General features: G+C 43.5%; 1 protein-coding gene across 1 annotated transcript; it reads left to right on the forward strand.

The window, feature by feature from the left end:
- The first annotated feature begins 9,772 nt into the window (after positions 1–9,772).
- Positions 9,773–14,660, forward strand: LOC127801189 (kinesin-like protein KIN-14S). The gene is made up of 12 exons (XM_052336096.1): positions 9,773–9,940; positions 10,093–10,176; positions 10,672–10,802; positions 10,902–11,001; positions 11,088–11,384; positions 11,515–11,794; positions 12,111–12,272; positions 12,499–12,714; positions 12,799–12,836; positions 13,061–13,224; positions 13,306–13,422; positions 13,719–14,660. Exons 1-12 carry the CDS (start codon positions 9,934–9,936, stop codon positions 14,499–14,501), a joined length of 2,379 nt encoding a protein of 792 aa, XP_052192056.1. The 5' UTR covers positions 9,773–9,933; the 3' UTR covers positions 14,502–14,660.
- The last annotated feature ends 3,767 nt before the right edge of the window (positions 14,661–18,427 follow it).

Raw genomic sequence — 18,427 nt, forward strand, 5'->3', positions numbered from 1 at the left:
CTCCAACCGAAGCGTCATAGGGCGAGGTCGAGCACTACGTCCTCCATGACCCCGAGCTATAACTCGCGGGATGGCAGGTCGGAGCAGCCGCAGCCGCAATCACGCCCTCAGTAGCAGCAAACCCAACAACCGCCGGGGGGGGCAGCAGGAGCAGCGGCAAAGAACACTGCCCTGTCAGCCCCAACAGCCAAAGCAAGCTCATCTGCAGCTGGGGCATCGGCCCCCTGCCTCCCGAAACCATGGTTCGAGTGGAGCCCGTGGGAAGGAGGTCGCAGTGGAGGTTCGAGACGCTCCTGCCGCCAGCTCGAAACGGAGATCAGACCAGCTGCAACAGGGGGAGGATATCAGGGCCAAACGGGTCAGGGTCCGTGAGAAGGAGCTGGCAGTGGAGGCCCTGCCAGGAGGGGTCTTTGTTGGTCCCCTCCTGGATTCCGTGCCCGACTTCCTGGGTCCAAACTCGAAGCCCCTTGACGACCCGAAGTTAAAGGGAATCCCCCTTTGTGATTTTGTGGCCCGTCACAACCTGGTGGTAAGTGGGAATTCTTCGTACCTTGGTTTCCTAGCCTACTTTTTTAATGAGCTAACGTTTCTTCTTTTGCAGACTTCTCTTGCTGCCGTGAAGCTCCGAGCTCAGTACAAAGATTTTGAGGAGCAGCTTCAGTCGGTGAGCATGTCCCGTCAGGCTGAAATAGCGAAGCTTGAGGACGAGAAGAACGCCCAAAAGGCCGAAATAATGAAGCTCTCGGACGAGAAGAAAGATCTCCAGGTCGAGCTCCTTGCCACTCAAAAGGAGGTGGAGGGTTGCTTGATGCGTCTGAGGATGGAGGTCCAGAAGAATAAAGACCTCGACGAGAAGCTTCGCAGGTCGAAGAACATGTGGGAGCAAGCCAACTCCAGGCTCACCGGCGAGCTAAATGGAGTGAAGGCGGAGCTGCGGAGAGCTGAGGAGCGACTCAAATCAGCCGAGGCGGAGCTTAGGGCGGCAAAGGAAGAGCGGACATGGGCGGATGATCGTGCTGTCCGATGCGAGGAGCTTGCCAAGAGGACCATTGACGATATAAGGGCGGAGGTCGGAGAGCGGATGGACGCGGTGCGTAGGGAGACCAGATCCGACACCTGCTCGGCATTTCTGTACACCCTTTGGGTGAACCATCCTGAGATGGATTTCTCCTTCTTTGGTGCGCAGGCTGTCGAGGAGGTGGCTCGGTATGCTGCCGAGGCCGCGGAGGATGCTGACGATGCCAGTCCCCTTGACTCGTTTTTGGTCGCAACACAAGCTCCTCAGGTCGAGGCCGAGCTATTCGGGGTCGCCGCGGCTCAGTTTGGTGAGACTGCCAAGGAGCCTCCTGTGGAGGTTGCCGAGGTTTGTCCAGCCGGGGCTGCCGAGGTCGATCTCCAGCCGACCCTATCTACTGAAGCTCGCCCTATCGAGGTTGATCCTGTAGAACCAAACGCCCCTCTTAGTTAGGATTCCCACATGTATGTTTTTTTTTTTTGTAACGTGAGTTTCATCTAATAATAAAAATTGGCATTTTGTGCACGTTGCCTCAGATTTCTTCGCGAACTCAAGTTAACTCTGACGAGGTTTTGGCATAACGATTCTTGAACCAATTTCGATGAGGTGGCTTGAAAGTAACTTCTTCATGGTATAACTTGAAAATCATTTCAACAAGGCTCCCGTATTTTTGAAAGATTTACTGATAAGAAACTTTTGAGTATGTAACTTGATAACGAACTGTTCGAACATAGGTCCAGGTAGATCCGGAATTTTATCAGCTCGTAGACTAACGCTCTTTAACTAGCTCGTCGATGATAGTTGTAATAATCAGCGCGAACACTCATACTTAGGCAATTTCCAGGAAACCCCGTTCAGCATATTTTGACAAAATAACGAGAGCCTTGCCGAGATATATGTAAAGTCGGATGGCCTTGTGATCTCGTGTAACATGTAATGGCTGAGAAGCTCGTTATAGGTCGTGTGCCTGGTAGGTCGCGAATGGTCTTATTTAGCCAAGTTAAGACGGACCTCAGCTGATAGGGTCCAATACGCAAAATTTGCTAGGATATGAGATTATGCCATGGCCTCGGCTGGCATGTTGAGGCTTTAATAAGTTTTCAATAAATTGGGAGCGAACACTCAGGTAGGTCGCAGACCATGGCTTTAAGCCAAGATAGGAGGACCCTAGCTAGTGAAAGCGCAACCTGTACCACCAAGTTATATGTTCAGGCGGGTCATAGAGTGACCCCAGCTAACACACCATGGCTTGTTATCTCGTTGACTTATACGGCCAGGATATGTGTCCAGGTAGGTCGCGTTACGGCCTCAGCTAACACTCAGCGGCTTCTACAAGTTTTATTTGAACTAAGAGGGAACACCCAGATAGGTTCCAGACCATGGCTTTAAGCCAAGATAAAAGGACCTCGACTAGCGAACCCAAGCTCGGGGTTACTTGTGGAAGTGGTTGCTCAGTAGGTTCCAAACCATGACATAAAGTCCAGATGATTGGTTCTCAGCTCGCAAACCACGACCTGAGGGGGGGACCAAGGTGAATGCTCGGTTAAGCCGTTGATCGTAGCACCGTGGCTAGGTTATTTAGGCCTCGGCTCGCAAACCATGGCTTCTCAACCCCTCGTTATGGGGGCATTCAATCGAATACCAATAAGAATAAAGTGCAATGAAAGTTCATAAATTCTAACCAAAATCATGAAAGTCATTCGTAATGGAAAAGACGGAGCATAGGCAAGAACGATTACATTTATCTGAAGTAAGGACGAAGGTGTTCTGCGTTCCAAGCTCGTGGGAGAGGGAGACCGTCCATGTTTTCCAGATGATATGCTCCGTTATTTAAATTTTCTTTGATGATAAATGGACCTTCCCAGTTAGGACCCAAGGTGCCATCGCTTGCCGCTCGTGCTCCTGGCAGTACCAGGCGTAGTACCGGATCTCCGACGTTGTAACGTCGGATTCGAACCTTCCTGTTATAGTATCGTGCCACCCTTTGTTGATAAATGGCGATCCTCACGCGAGCTACATCTCTTGATTCCTCGAGCAGGTCCAGATTAGCCGCCAGTAGCTCGTTATTGCGATCTAAGCTGAAGGTGGCCCTTCGGTGGCTGGCCACTTTATTCTCAGCGGGGATCATAGCCTCCGACCCATACGCCATTGAGAATGGGGTTTCTCCAGTGCTGCTTCGGGCTGTTGTCCGATAGGTCCATAGCACTGTTTGCAGTTCATCCACTCAGGCCCCATTTCTAGCCTCAAGCTTTGTCTTCAGGGTCTGCTTGATTATTTTGTTGACTGCTTCGACCTACCCATTGGCCTGGGGGTGATCAACGGCGGTGAAACTCTTTTGAATCCCCATTGACTCGCAGAATTGGATGAATTGCTCACTGGTGAATTGGGTTCCGTTGTCCGTTACTATTTGCTGTGGCACTCTGAATCTGCAGATTATGTTATCCCATGTAAAAGCTTGTGTCTTCACACTGGTGATCTGTGCGAGCTCTTTTGCCTCTGCCCATTTGGTGAAGTAGTCAACTGCCACTATGGCATGTTTGCATCCTCCGCGAGCCGTGAGGAGCGGCCCGATTAGATCTATGCCCCAAATGGCAAAGGGCCAAGGGCGCTCATCTGCTGCAGGTAAGCTGGCGGAGCTCGCGGAACCTTGGCGAACCTTTGGCACTTCTCGCATTTCTTGATCGTCTCTATGGCATCTTGCTTCACGGTGGGCCAATAAAACCCTTGTAGGAGGGCCTTTTGTGCCAGAGAGAGTGCCCCTGCATGATTACCGCAGTGGCCTGCATGAATTTCTTCTAGCACAGCCTGGTAATCGGTGCCGTTAATGCACCTCAGGAGCGGGGCTGAGAACCCCCTCTTGTACAGTCTTTCATCGTAGATGCAATATCGGGCGGCTTAAGCTCGCAGGCGACGTGCTTCCAGCTTGTCTTTCGGTAGTTTCCCGTCTTGCAGATACTCCAAGATGGGGGTCATCCATGAGTTTTGTGGCGCCGTGATCAGTAGCGTTTCATCTCGTTGTTCCGTGCTCGGGGTGGCCAAAAAATCGACAGGTATGTCCCCCAAGAATTCTGCGTCCCGGGCAGTTGCTAGGCGAGCCAGAGCGTCCGCATGAGAGTTCTGGGAACGGGGGATTTGATGCATTTCATATTTTTTGAAAGTGGCTAAAAGTTCGTGTACCTTCTGTAAGTATGCTGCCATCTTCGTGTCTCTGGCCTAGTATTCTCCCCGCACCTGGTTGACAACTAGCTGAGAGTCGCTGAAGATCTCCAAGAATTCAGCTCGTATTTCCTTTGCCAGGCGGAGTCCTGCTAATAAGGCTTCATACTCGGATTCATTATTGGTGGCCAAAAAGCCGAACCTCAGGGCGCAGAGGATTTTGTGACCTTCGGGGCTTATTAGCATAACCCCGGCTCCCGCTCCTTGTTCGTTCGATGATCCGTCGACGTATAGCTCCCAGGACGGTCCTTTCAGGTTTTCCGGCTCCTCGTCAATTGGCCCAGTAAACTCGGCAATGAAGTCTGCCAACGCTTGACCCTTTATCGCCATCCTTGGTTTGTACTTTATGTCGAACTGAGCAAGCTTAATAGACCATTTTAGTAAGCGGCCTGAGGTATCTGGTTTTTGGAGAATTTGTTTCAATGGGTATTTGGTCAGGACTTCGATCTCATGAGCTTGAAAATAGGGTCGCAGCTTCCTTGATGCCACTGTTAGACAGTAAGCCAATTTTTCGATTGGTGCGTACCTTGTTTCTGCATCGATTAGGCTTTTGGAGACGTAATAAATGGGGTGCTGCACCCCTTCTTCCCCCCGAACGAGGGCCGCGCTGAGAGCCTGTTGGGATACTCCTAAGTACAAGGTCAACCTCTCTCCCTCCTTAGGTTTGGCGAGCAATGGGGCCCGTCCCATGTACTCCTTTAGTTGTTGGAATGCGAACTCGCATTCTTCTGTCCATTTGAAGTCTTTCTCCTTTTTTAGAAGCTCGAAGAACGGGGCACACTTGTCAGTTGCCTTTGAAATGAAACGGCTCAGAGCCGCGACCTGACCATTGAGGCTTTGCACCTCCTTCTTTCTTATGGGCGACCTCATGTCGAGCAGAGCCTTAATTTTTTCTAGGTTGGCTTCAATGCCTCTGTTGTTTACCATAAACCCAAGAAATTTTCCAGAGGCTACACTGAAGGCGCACTTGAGCGGGTTGAGCTTCATCTGATATTTCCTGAGGACTCCAAACGTTTCTCTTAGATCAGAAACGTGGTCCGTCACTTGCTCGGATTTTACCAGCATGTCGTCAACGTATACTTCCATGGTTTTTCCGATCAGTGTTTCGAACATCGTATTGACCAGCCTCTGGTAGGTCGCGCCAGCATTCTTCAATCCAAAGGGCATGACCTTGTAACAATAGAGCCCTCGGTCGGTTATGAACGAGGTGTGCTCTTGGTCCGTGGGGTTCATGGGGATCTGGTTGTAGCCTGAATAGGCATCCATGAAACTGAGGAGGCGGTGACCAGCCGTTGCATCCACGAGCTGATCGATTCTGGGGAGAGGAAAGCTGTCTTTAGGACAGGCCTTGTTCAGGTCGGTGAAGTCGATGCAGGTCCTCCACTTCCCGTTTTTCTTTTTTACTAGGATCGGGTTGGCCACCCAGACCGGATAGTGGGCTTCCTTGATGAAATTATTTGCCAAGAGTTTGTCCACTTCTTCTTTAAGAGCGACATAACGCTCCGGAGTCATTGGCCTCCTCTTCTGGCGCACTGGCCTGTAGCTTGGATCTACGTTGAGCCTGTGTGACATGACTTCTGGGGCGATTCCCACCATATCTTCGTGGTTCCATGCGAATACATCAAGGTTAGCTTTAAGGAAATTTGTAAGTTGGGATTTTACCTCGGGGGCTAGACTCTTGCCTAGCTTGAGGTGCCTTTCCTCGTCTGCCTCGCCGACTGAGATATCTTCGAGCTCTTCCATGGGACCGGTGGATTTTTCGCAGTCGACCTCGCGTGGATCCAGGTCCTCCCATCGGCCGGTTGATCGCGGGCCGACTTTTGCGATGATATTTACCTTCTTTCCCTTTGCTCCCATTTTCAGGGCGTCCTCATAGCAACGTCTTGCTAGGTGCTGCTCGCCTCGTACACACCCTACACCGTCGGGGGTCGGGAATTTCACCGTAAGCGACCTGGTTGAAGTGACTAGATCCAGGTCGTTCATCGCCGGCCTTCCGAGTACGACGTTGTATGCTGAGGGGCAGTCAATTATTAGGAATTCTGCCAAAGTAGTGACCTGGCGGTTCGCATCCCCGATGGTGAGGGGAAGGCTGATCCGACCGACGGGAATCACTACGTCCCCCGTGAACCCATAGAGTGGCTCTGGGGACGAGCTTAACTGTTCCGGTCCCAAACCCATCTGATCAAAGCATGCTTTGTACATTACATTTACCGAGCTGCCCGTGTCCACCATTATCCTTCGCACTTCGGAATGGCCGACCTAGGCTCGTATAACGAGTGCGTCGTTGTGCGGCCAATAGACGTCTCTGGCATCTTCTTCCGAGAAAAACATCTTCTGGGATTGGGTTACCCCTAGGCCGCTTCGCGGGAACCGGCTGTTCGCCCGATCTTGCTAGCAAGACATGGTTGGCCTCTCGTATGTATTTGTCGCGGGATTTGTGGGAGGATCCAGCGAGGTAGGGCCTGCCATGGATCGTGTAGATGGTTCGTACAGCCGGTGATTGGTCATCATCGGTGGGAGGCTGCTGCTGTACCGGCGGCTGGCTTGGTTGATTAGTCGACCGCACCACGTAATCTTTCAAGCGACCTCTTCTTATCAGATCTTCGATGGCGTCCCTTAGGGCCCAGCATTCCGAGGTGTTGTGACCCGCCTCGTTGTGGTATGCGCAAAATTTTTCTTTGTTTCGGAATTTGTTTGGGGTTCTCAACGGGTTGGGCTTCCCGAATTCCTCTTTGTTCCTTTCGATGGCGAAGATCCTTTCTTGGGGGTTTGACAGGGCACAGTAGCTGTCAAAGCGCTGTGATCTACAAGGCCGCTCATCTCCCTCTGCCTTCCGAGCTCGCTTGAACACTTCATTGCTCAAGCGCTCCCCCTGAGCTTCTCTTCCGGCGTCTCCGTTGTGCCTTCTCTTATTCTGGCTGGAGCCCCCAGCTTCTTCTCTCGACCCGACGGGTTTCTTCGTCCCGAAGGCGTCTTCCCATCGGATTTCCTTGGAAGCTCGTTCATAGAATTCCCCCAGGTCTTTGACCGGGGTTCGGTAGATGCTCTCGTAGAGCTTTCCGTCTTTTCGGAGGCCGGCGGAGATCGCCGTTAGAATACTTTCATCCGAGGGATCCTCGACGTTGCTCACCTCGCGCCTGAACCTGGCGATGTAATCCCTTAGTGGCTCGTTTGCTTTCTAGAATACGGTGGCGAGGTGGCAAGGTGGCGCGAGCTGCCTCCTTAGAGCCCTGTATTGGTTAAGGAACCTCTGTTGGCACTCTTCCCAGCTGTTGATGCTACGAGGCGGAAGGCTCCTGAACCAAGCTCGGGGGATGTCTCCTAAGATTGCTGGGAAGGCGCGACATTTAGCCAGCGAGCTGGTTGTCTGTAGATCCATTTGCACGTTGTACGCATCCAGGTAATCATAAGGGTCGCTGTCCCCATTATATTGTGGCATGCTCGGGACCTTAAACCTCCGGGGCAGGGGTTCGAGCTCAATCTCTCTGGTGAACGGCGTCCTATCCCCACGGCCATTATTCTGGCTGCGGACTCCTTGTCGTTCTTCCAGCTGTCGCACCCTTTGATACAGTTCTTCCACAGTTGAGTCCGGTCCTACTGATTGCTGGGCTTGCGATCGCCTGCTTCTTTCTCGGACTGGGGAGCGGTGAATTGGGGACGGATAGTTATCCCCGATATCCTCTTCCGCGGGTGGGTGTCTCTCCTCCCGCGGTTGGCGGACCCTGCGAGGCGGCGCCGGTGGGTCGTGGACAGCCCGTGCTTGAGCTTGGGCCGAATTTTGACCGCGTCAGCGAGTTGCATTACCGTATTCTCCAATGCTTCCTGGTGCTGCTGCTAGTCCCGGATCGTCCCTGTCCCGGTGATTTGGACAGTAGGCTGGACAGGGACCCGTGGTGGTATGCCGGGAGCGTCTCCGGCGGGCGGCGGCAAAGGAGTATCGGCTGTCGGGGCAACGGGTCCTCCATTTGGTGGTAAGTCTCGTGGTCGGTCGTGGTGATTTTCAGGTGGGTCGACCGCCGCCTCGGAACTTCTAGTATTTCTTCCTCTAGCCATGGCTATTGATCAGAGCGGCCCCTTCCTCTAGAGCCAAAATGTCGACGTTCGATTTCGGCCGACCGTGATTCGTTTTGGGCCGCGGTGAGTCAATCCAAAAAATACCGAAAAGGAAGGAAACCCCCCCCCCCAAAATTCCAAGCGTGTACATCAGAATCTTTTACGTGGTTCGGCCAGAACGATGCCTAGTCCACGGCCGCCGTCTGATTATTCTCTCAGAGTGGCGGTATCTGATTATTCTTTTCGTCCTTGCCCCTCATGGTCTCTTTGATTCCCATTTATATTGAGGGGCTTTTACAATTTAGATAATATATAAAAATACAGTGATTGTATAATGGGGGACAAACAGTTCTTATCGCCTTCAGTGGGATTCTCATTACGAGGGGCATGGGCTGTTACAGATAAAGTGATCGGACCCTACCTCTGACTTCTCAGCAGTTTTGCCACTCATGCGAGCTGGAGGTTTTAGATCAGCGACCTGGATGGGCCAGCGATCTGGAGGATATTTCAGGAGCTCGTTAGTCGATTGCTTGGAGCTCGTTGGGGGATTACCGGGAGCTCGCCATATGCTCATTTTACGAGTTTCGGATCTTTAGTGGAGGCTGGACTTTCCTTGACGAGGTCGTCCGGGCCTTCTTGGCCTTGGGTGATTGGGCCGGTCTATTAGACCGAGTCTGGCCCATGCAGAGTGATGCGGGAAATACATATAACAATTACTATTAATTGTCATTATATCTTACTATTAATTGTTGGTGTGACAATTTAATCATATTGCAAATCTCAATCGGGTTCATCACAAACCCATGCCACCTCTAATTTTTGTTATCAATTATTATTTTTTTATTTTTGTATTTAGAGAGTGGAGAAAATCATGAGTAAAAATATTTCTCATATTTTATGTGTTTAACGATGAGAACAATTTCTGTAATTTATCAAAATGGAGGGAAGATAATTAAATTTAGCTTACCTAATAAAAGTTCATGTAATTTATCTAAAAAATACAAGTATTTTCTATTTGAGGTGTTTGAGCTTTATCCGACTAATCTCTAAGGGTGAATGACCTTCATCCTTTATGCATTTTTCGAATAAACTCAATTACAGACACAGTCTATATGCATTCAGAATTGAATATTTAGTATAGTCTATGTTACAAGACTTGTCTTTCAACATTATTATTATTTTTTAATTAAATATTATCGATAAATTTGTCTTTCAAAATACTGGATTCAAATTTTAATATTCTATATAAAATTTTATTTTAAATGCTTTACCACTGCGACGGGGGTACCAAGTGTTTTTTGGGCCTTGTGGCAAGTGGAAGCCCAGTGGGCTGGGCCTCTTTGGGCTCGGGTAGCCCGTTAATTCAAAGCGCTCCTCTGGTCCAAAATTATAGCCGTTGGAAAACCACACCGATCGAACGGCTTGGATTGCATCTCAGTTCAAAAAGCCTTCCAAGTCGAGCCATAACCCCCTTCCCCGACCGTTTAAGCTTAAGAATCGAAACTCATCTCTCTCTCTATCTCTCTCTGTATTTCACGTTTTAGCTTTCAATTCCATATTCTTCTTCATAAGCAACGCTCTCTCTGTCCCTCTACTTTCTCTATCTAAATTGACTTTATAGCTTCCAAGATCTGCATTTTGAGGTAGTCATGGAGGGTACGTAATTCTCTGTATCTTACATATATGTATATATGTTCGCGGACGCATATATACACGCGTATGTATTGGTTGGGGTGTTTCTTGCATATAATTGTTCCTTGTCTCCATGTAGTGGAATCAATTTAACGAATCTGTGTTTTTTCTTTTAGATCTAACCCCAGGAACCCCCTCCCAGAACTGCAATCACATTTTCTCAAGTCACGAAGCCATGTCTTCTTCGAATTGTCAAGCAGGTTAGACTGTTCTTGTACTTCCTTTTAGTTGTGGGTTTTGGTCGGAAAATTGAAATGAATTTTGACACGATGGCTGTTGATAAAACCCTAGGGACTGCAACTTGCGATGCATATTTGTTTGTTTCATTTTTGTTTTTTCTTTTTTGTCAATTGATCTGTTTTCTTCAGCAGTTCAAGATAGTGATGGTTATGGTTTCTTGTTTTTCGGGGCCAAACCATAATAGTTCTTTGTTTCTTTGTTGTTTTCCTTTCCCTGTATATTCTGTGCGATTCTAGAGAAACATTGACTGGATGCTTTGTTTTTTTGTTAATTTAAGTTCAAATTACAGTAGTTAATTCAAGTAGTTTAAGTCATTTTCTGTTCTTTATCCTTCCTCCTTCCTGGAAGGAAAAGAAAAAAAGAAATTCAAATTAAAGAGTTTTCCGTTTTTCCGACAATATTTTTGGCTACCAAGTGGGCCATTGCAAACTTGACCTCTTTGAAATTATTTTCAGAACAAATTGGAGGAAATACTCCTCCAATGGAGGAGACTGATATTTCGGATGGAACCCCAGATAAGTGTTTTGATGAAGAGCATACTCTTCCAATTCTTCAGAAAATTGATGAATTGAGCAACAAAATCCAGGTAATGTTTTCAAGTCTGAAAACTTAAGACAGCCAATTTAACTATAAATTTCGTTGCTCTGCTTTGTAGTTGTCTATTCAGATCTTCTATCTGTTTCAGATTTTGAAGAAGGAACATAAAGTTTTATGCGATGAAGTGAAGGGCATCACTGCTGATCCTTTTACTGGCTCTGAGGTTTTTAGTGCTCTTCAGAACCTCAGTATGTTCCTTTTGCCACATCTTGCCCTCCCCCTCCTATTCTTTAGCGGGTTTTAATAATTTGTTTTCCATTTTGATTTGTATTAGGTTCTGAACACGAACATTTGAAAAAGAAGTACCATGAAGAATGTGAAATTTTGAAAAAGAAATACATTCAAGAGTCTTCTGAGCGGAAGCGGCTTTATAATGAAGTTATTGAGCTTAAAGGGAATATAAGGGTTTTCTGCAGATGTAGACCATTGAACCAAGATGAAATTGGCAATGGGTCTTCTTCTATAGTTGATTTTGACTCATCTCAGGACAATGAGTTACAGATCATTTCCTCTGATTCTTCGAGAAAGCAATTCAAGTTTGATCATGTATTCGGGCCTGAGGACAGCCAAGGTAACTCAGCGAGTTTTACTATTTTACTTGTTTAATATATTTTTACTTCTTAAGTTTTAATCATCTGTTTGCTAACTATAAAAACAAAAAAAGAAAAAAGTTTCTAATCATCTGCTTGTTAAATATGTAGAGGCTGTTTTCTTGCAAACTTCACCTATAGTAACCTCAGTATTGGATGGATACAATGTTTGTATATTTGCCTATGGACAAACTGGTACCGGGAAAACATTTACCATGGAGGGAACCCCTGAAAATAGGGGTGTTAACTATCGAACCTTGGAGGAGTTATTCAGGGTTTCAAATGAGAGGAGCTGTGTCATGAGATATGAATTGTTTGTAAGCATGTTGGAGGTTTACAATGAGAAGATACGAGACCTCCTGGTAGAGAATTCCAACCAACCTGCTAAAAAGTAAGTTCTGTTCAACTCCAGCCTCAACCAGCTTCTTTTTTGCACCTGATGCAAAAATAAATAATTTTTTTTTGCGTTCTCTTTTCTATCGTAACAAACAATTATAGTTTGAAACAACTATTGGCACCATTATAAATTTATAAGACCCTTTTGGCGAGAGATAACAAGAGAAAATCAAACAGGTATTATGATGTTTGAAAGAGAATGGTTTGGAGAAAATAACAAGCACACAATAAGTCCAAGAAATTGGTTTGCTTGGATAATTCTCTCTTCATTATTTTATGATATTTATTATATCCTGTTATTGGCATTGAAGGTTGGAGATAAAGCAAGCAGCAGATGGAACCCAAGAAGTCCCGGGACTTGTTGAAGCTTGCGCACATAGTACGGATGAAGTGTGGGAGCTGCTCAAGTCTGGGAGTCGAGCTAGATCTGTTGGATCGACTAATGCTAATGAGCTTAGCAGTCGTTCTCACAGGTAGACTCCTTTATTTATTTATTTTTTTCTGGCTGGATTGAATGTCTTTTAAAGATAGAAAAAGAAATCAGACAATTCATAGCCTGTATGAAAACTTGATCTATGTTCATAATTTCCAGTTACGTTCCTATATCAGAATGAATAATGAATGTTCAATGATCTTACAATCATTGAACTGTTTCTTTCAACTATTTTGTTTTCACCACAAAATTGTCCCTTGTTCTAGCTTGTTGCGAGTGACTGTCAAGGGAGAGAGTTTAATAAATGGTCAGCGGACAAAGAGCCACCTTTGGCTGGTGGACTTGGCTGGAAGTGAACGTATAGGGAGGATTGAAGTTGAAGGTGAAAGGTTGAAGGAATCTCAGTTCATAAATAAATCCTTGTCAGCACTTGGGGATGTTATCTCTGCTCTTGCATCCAAGACAGCACATATTCCATACAGGCATATCTCTATCTCTCTCTCCCTCTCTTATGCATCTATGTCCATTACACTCTTCTCATTGTTTCTGTTCTTTACTTAAACCAGGAATTCCAAACTCACTCATATGCTGCAGAGCTCTTTAGGTGAGGTTCTTTAATTTTTGTAGTATTTTACTTCCTTGGAGTGAATACTGTCCCTTCTCAAGTTCTTTTGTGCTTTTCGTGTTCTGAAATCTTGACAACTGTGTAACCAGCAGGAAATTAACTGCATTGAACTTTAATCTAAAGAAAGGAAAATTTTGCAACAGGAAAACCTTTTCTGTATAGAATTCCAGCTAAGGTAAAACTCACTGGAACTTGAACTGCAGGAGGAGATTGCAAGACACTGATGTTTGTCCAGATCAGCCCAAGTGCTTCAGATTTGGGTGAAACACTTTGCTCTCTTAATTTTGCTAGTCGTGTCCGAGGAATTGAACATGGACCTGCTCGCAAGCAGGCAGACATGGCAGAGCTTATCAAGTATAAGCAACTGGTATGCAAGAAAATTTATCTTCCAACAACTATTCTTTTGAGGTCAAATGCTGCTGAAGCTCATAATTAGAATTTTAAACAGGCAGAAAGAGCTGCTAAGCATGATGAAAAGGAAACGAAGAAATTGCAAGATAGCTTGCAGTCCTTGCAATTACGACTTGCTGCTAGGGAACACATCTGCCGAAATCTCCAAGAGAAGGTAATTGGTATGGATAGCATGTGTCACAAGGCAATTTCTAGATAAAGCCTCTCAGTGAGGAAATAGATCTTCTGATTTTGGCTTAAAAGGAAGAGATATGTTTTGGTGGTTGATTGCACTTGAGAAGTGCATTTCAAGAATGCAGTTATGCTGAAATGCTTCATGCTGTAACTGCTTCTTCTTTCAAGAACAAATGAACCATATAACAACAAAACAATAATAGTGATGATGATGCATTTTCATTTGAAGATAAAGCAGCTACCTAAAGCCATTCTGTTCCTGGAATTTCTAAACAGGTTCGAGATCTTGAGAACCAATTGGAAGAAGAGAGGAAAATCAGACTGAAACAGGAAACTAGAGCTTTAGCTGCTGTTTCTGCTAGGCCTGCAGCTTTATCAGAACCAAGCCAAGAACACAAGACGATAGGAGACAAAAGACCTCCATTGGGTCCTTCAAAACTTAGGCTTCCTCTCCGAAGAATCACCAATTTCTTGCCTCCACCATCTCCTGTTCCACTTCCCAGGACCAGTATTTCCACTTCCTCGTCTATTATTCTCCCAGGCTCAACCATATATAACAAAGAAAACATATCAAAAACAACAATGACGGCAACCAAGACAAAGACAATCTTGAAAGCAAGAAGGGGCTCCATTGCTGTCAGGCCTCCTCCAGCAACAAATCAGGTTCTTCAGCCTAAACGTCGGGCCTCAATTGCGACCCTCCCTTCCAAGTCAAACCCGAATTCTGCAACTCCACTCATCAGCTCCACTGCTCGGTTAAGAAGTGACCGGGTGATGGGCAGGCAATCATTTGTCTGGGATCGACAAAGGGTATGGCGCACATCACGGGTGCACTCCCCATTGCCGCAGCTTAAGGAAGCGGGAGCAGCTGCAACTTCAGTCGAGGCAACACCAATTGCTTCAAGGAGCATGAAATTTATGGGCAGTCCTCCGACACAAGCAGGCTCGTGGAAGCCAAAGCATCCAACAGTAGTTGCATTACAACGGAAACACTTGGTATGGAGTCCCCTTAAGTTGAAAAGCATGAAAGGTAACAGAAGGTCATTGTATCCTGCTTAACACAAGCTGTACTCTCAACCATCTAAAAGAGCAAATACTTCCTTACCGTCTCTACTTCTGTTTTCCTTCTATTTTTCCTTTTTCTTCCTTGAACCTTCATTTACACTATATGATAAGTTGATAACGATTAGCCAATCCAATCCATTGTTTTTTGTCATATCATTTCTACTTTCATTCCAGTGTTGACACTTATTTTTCAATTCGTTAATTGTTATGTTATATCTTGATCTAACTCCATTATTATGTTTCATAACTTGAATTGTGAGAACGTTTCTCCTAGTTGAATAAGGTGGCCTGTTTGTGTTTGAAGGTGGACCAGAACATTAATTTGCTGGTAGTAATCTGCTGCTCTTTCAGCCATAAGCTGCTTAAAGTAAGCCTTCCCATGTGTCAAGTGGTGTATTTTCCTCTATGCCAAGTGGGGTGCATTCTTTTACATTTTGTAGGCTTGGTGTGAGCATGGTCTACATACAATTTGTGACTTGGGGAGCCCATTTATGTGTAAGGTTACTTTTAAGCATGATATGGGCATGGTCTCTATTGCAGATTTGAAACACAAGAATTTACGCTTATCCAACTTGTAGCCCATGCCCACAAAAATAAATTAATAAAAAAAAATATTCACTAGGAGATTTAGATAACTCACATATATCAATCTCTCACCTTTTGCCTTGTTTGTTTGTTACTTAACCAAAACCTATATCCATATTAATAGGTTTGCAAATGTGTCTTTTGTTAATAAACTAGTGGATCACCCATGCGATGCATGGATATCGTAAAAAAAAAAAAAATTGTTAAAGTGAAAGTTATATAATTTAGTAGTTACAATAAATGAAAATCATAATAAAGAAGTAAACAAATAAATAAAATAATCGTATTACAATCATGAAAATACAACAAATAATTATAGATTTTGAAATATTTCCTTATATGCATTTAAGGGTAGGCGAATAATTAAAAGCACATAACTCTATCTCCAAACTATGTAAAAAATAAACCTAAATTAACATGTAATACAATAAGTAATGAGTAAAAAAATACAAAAATTACGCAATAATAGGGGAAAAAAAAAAAGAAAGAATAAACCATAACCAACATCTTTATTCTGAAACATGCAATCAAGGGTAGACATTTTTTTTTTTTTAGATTTTCACGTGTATTTGTCTCATATGTGCGTACCACACGAACCCTCAAGGCTTAATTTTTCTTAGTTGCATTCATATCACTCACTTGACAGAATAATAGTGCTATGTTACACCAGAAGACCAAACTGGATAAAAAAAATACGATTAAATTTACTAAATAAAAGTAAAGAATAAGCGAAAATTTGAGAAGAATAATCGGGAAAGGAGAAGAGAGAAAATGGAAGGGTCGAACGGGAATAGAGGAAAAAGAGAGAGATATTTGCTTTCTTTTATTAATTTTTCTTCCTTCAAATTCTTTTATTTCTCTCAATTTATCAAATCACATACCACAATTAAGTTTCTTTTTTTCCCTGCTTTGCCACACAATTCGAATCTTACTCACTTAACAAAATTTTCAAAACACAAATTTAATTTGCATTTAATTTCTCCAAGTCTTGGGAGTAGATTAATGGGAAAAAAGAGAATTAAATAAATGACAATAATCAATTAAGTTGAAAATTAAAATTATGACATTTAAAATTATAAAAAATAAATTTAAATTAATTAAATTGTAATTAAAATAAAAATAATTTAAATAATTAATTAATTATATAAATAATAATAATAATTAAAATTTCAAAATTGATTATCCATATATGACTTTACATATTTCTTCTAACAATTAATCACTATATTGAAAACACGTCAAATTTTTAAGGAAGCAAAAAAATGAAAAAAAGTTAAAAATAAAATTATAACATTTAAGTTATATATAAAATTATAATATTTAAAATTATAAGAAAATAAATTTAAATTAATTAAACTATATATAAAATAAAGATAATTTAAATAATCAATTAATTATATAAATGATAATAATCAAATTTTCAAAATTAATTATCCATATATGACTTTACATATTTCTCATGACAATCAATTACCATATTTAAGACATATCAAATTTTTAAGAAAGCAACAAAAAAAAATAAAGTTAAAAAATAAAATTACAACATTTAAGTTATATATAAAATTATAACATTTAAAATTATAAGAAAATAAATTTGAATTAATTAAACTATATAAAATAAAGATAATTTAAATAATTAATTAATTATATAAATGATAATAATCAAATTTTCAAAATTACCACATTTAAGACATGTCACATTTTTACATTGATTATTGATGAGGGAATATTTACAGGAGGTAATTTTACTGTACTACCCCGGGGAGGTTACCATTAACTGGGGGCCATGTGTGCCAGTAAATGCCAATATGCGATCGCTACGTGTCAAGTCCTAGGAGCTCCATGTGTCTTTATAATCTCTATTATTATTTTGAACTAGAAAGAGATAGAGATGAAGATTTAGTCAATCAAGAATATCTCCAATACAGCAAGAATTATTTCAAAGATCTCAAGAATTATCTCCATTAGGGAATGTTATCTTTTCTCCCCATGGAAAAAGGAATCGGCCTCTACTTTTGAAATATATCTTATCACCTAAGAGAAAGGCTAAAGGACATCTATAAATAGAGGACAACCTCTTCAGGTATGGGGATCTGATTCCGAATGGACTTTTTGATTATCTTTCATTACTGTTATTATACTCCTCAAAAACCCTATGAACTGACTTAAGCGTCGGAGGGATCACGGGGAGCAAGTCCCCACCCTTTTTGCAGGTACTTGGTATGAGACAGAAGAAGGTGATTGGCTCTGCATCATTAATTGGCGCCCACCGTAGGGCCCTCATTTTTCTTTTTTGTCTGCCAAGTATAATCTCAAGCCACTCGAAGCACAATCAGATCGAGTAGGAAAGAAAAGGTTTCACGTATGTGGCCTCATTAACGGTATGCTCCCTGGTTTAATATTTATACACCGATCACTGTTACATAAAAGAGAAAAAATAACTGGAGGCATTATGCGTATCAACTATTAATTTATGTGTGTAAAGATCAATTTTTGTATGTGTCAATTTTCGCTGTTTTCCCATAAGTTTGGCTCTTATGTGACCTCATTAACAGCTTCCGAAAAAATGGGAGAAGAAATTGGGAGCGGTAATCCAGGAGAAAGAAGATGTTCATCTTATTTTATAGATCCTATGAGGTTTGATTTTGCCATCCTATGCGGCTTTATGTTAAAATAAAACCTTTTAGAGGCTGGGAAAAAAAGACAAGCAGAATCAATGGATGAAGTTTCATGGTAGCAAGGTACTGCTAAATTTTCTAATCCATTGAGTCTATGTGTTTGTTTATCATCGTTGCTTATTAATTGCACTTGTTGAGGTCGAAAACCTCAAGATGATGAAGCTTGATTTTGTTCATGCTGTATACATTATATTTTTCTGGCCTATCTTTTAGGCTACAACGTCAATAAAAGGGCTTTTCCAATAAGCATAGCATCTTTCTCTACCCATGGGGGTTTTATTCCATGACTGCTAGGGCCAAATTGGGCTAGCTCCGAACCTTCAAAGAGATGGCCAATGGTTAGTAGGATGCATCTTTGCATGACAAGACGGTAGAGATGGCTATCGCTGACGTAGGCATCAAGACCGAACTGCGAAAATAAAATATGAATTAAGGAACAAGTTCGAGGCTTTGAACCTCGACCACTGAAGACCAAAGGGGACCACCCCTACTAATTAAGGTACCAGTTCGGAGGCTACGAACCTCCACCAAATGAAGACCAAAGGGGACCACCCTTAATAATTAAGGAACGAGTTCGAGGGTTTGAACCTCGACCACTGAAGACCAAAGGAGACCACCTCTACTAATTAAGGCACTAGTTCGGATGCTACGAACCTC

The sequence above is a fragment of the Diospyros lotus genome, chromosome 5, assembly GCF_014633365.1.
Source record: "Diospyros lotus cultivar Yz01 chromosome 5, ASM1463336v1, whole genome shotgun sequence".
In the NCBI taxonomy this organism is placed as follows: domain Eukaryota; kingdom Viridiplantae; phylum Streptophyta; class Magnoliopsida; order Ericales; family Ebenaceae; genus Diospyros; species Diospyros lotus.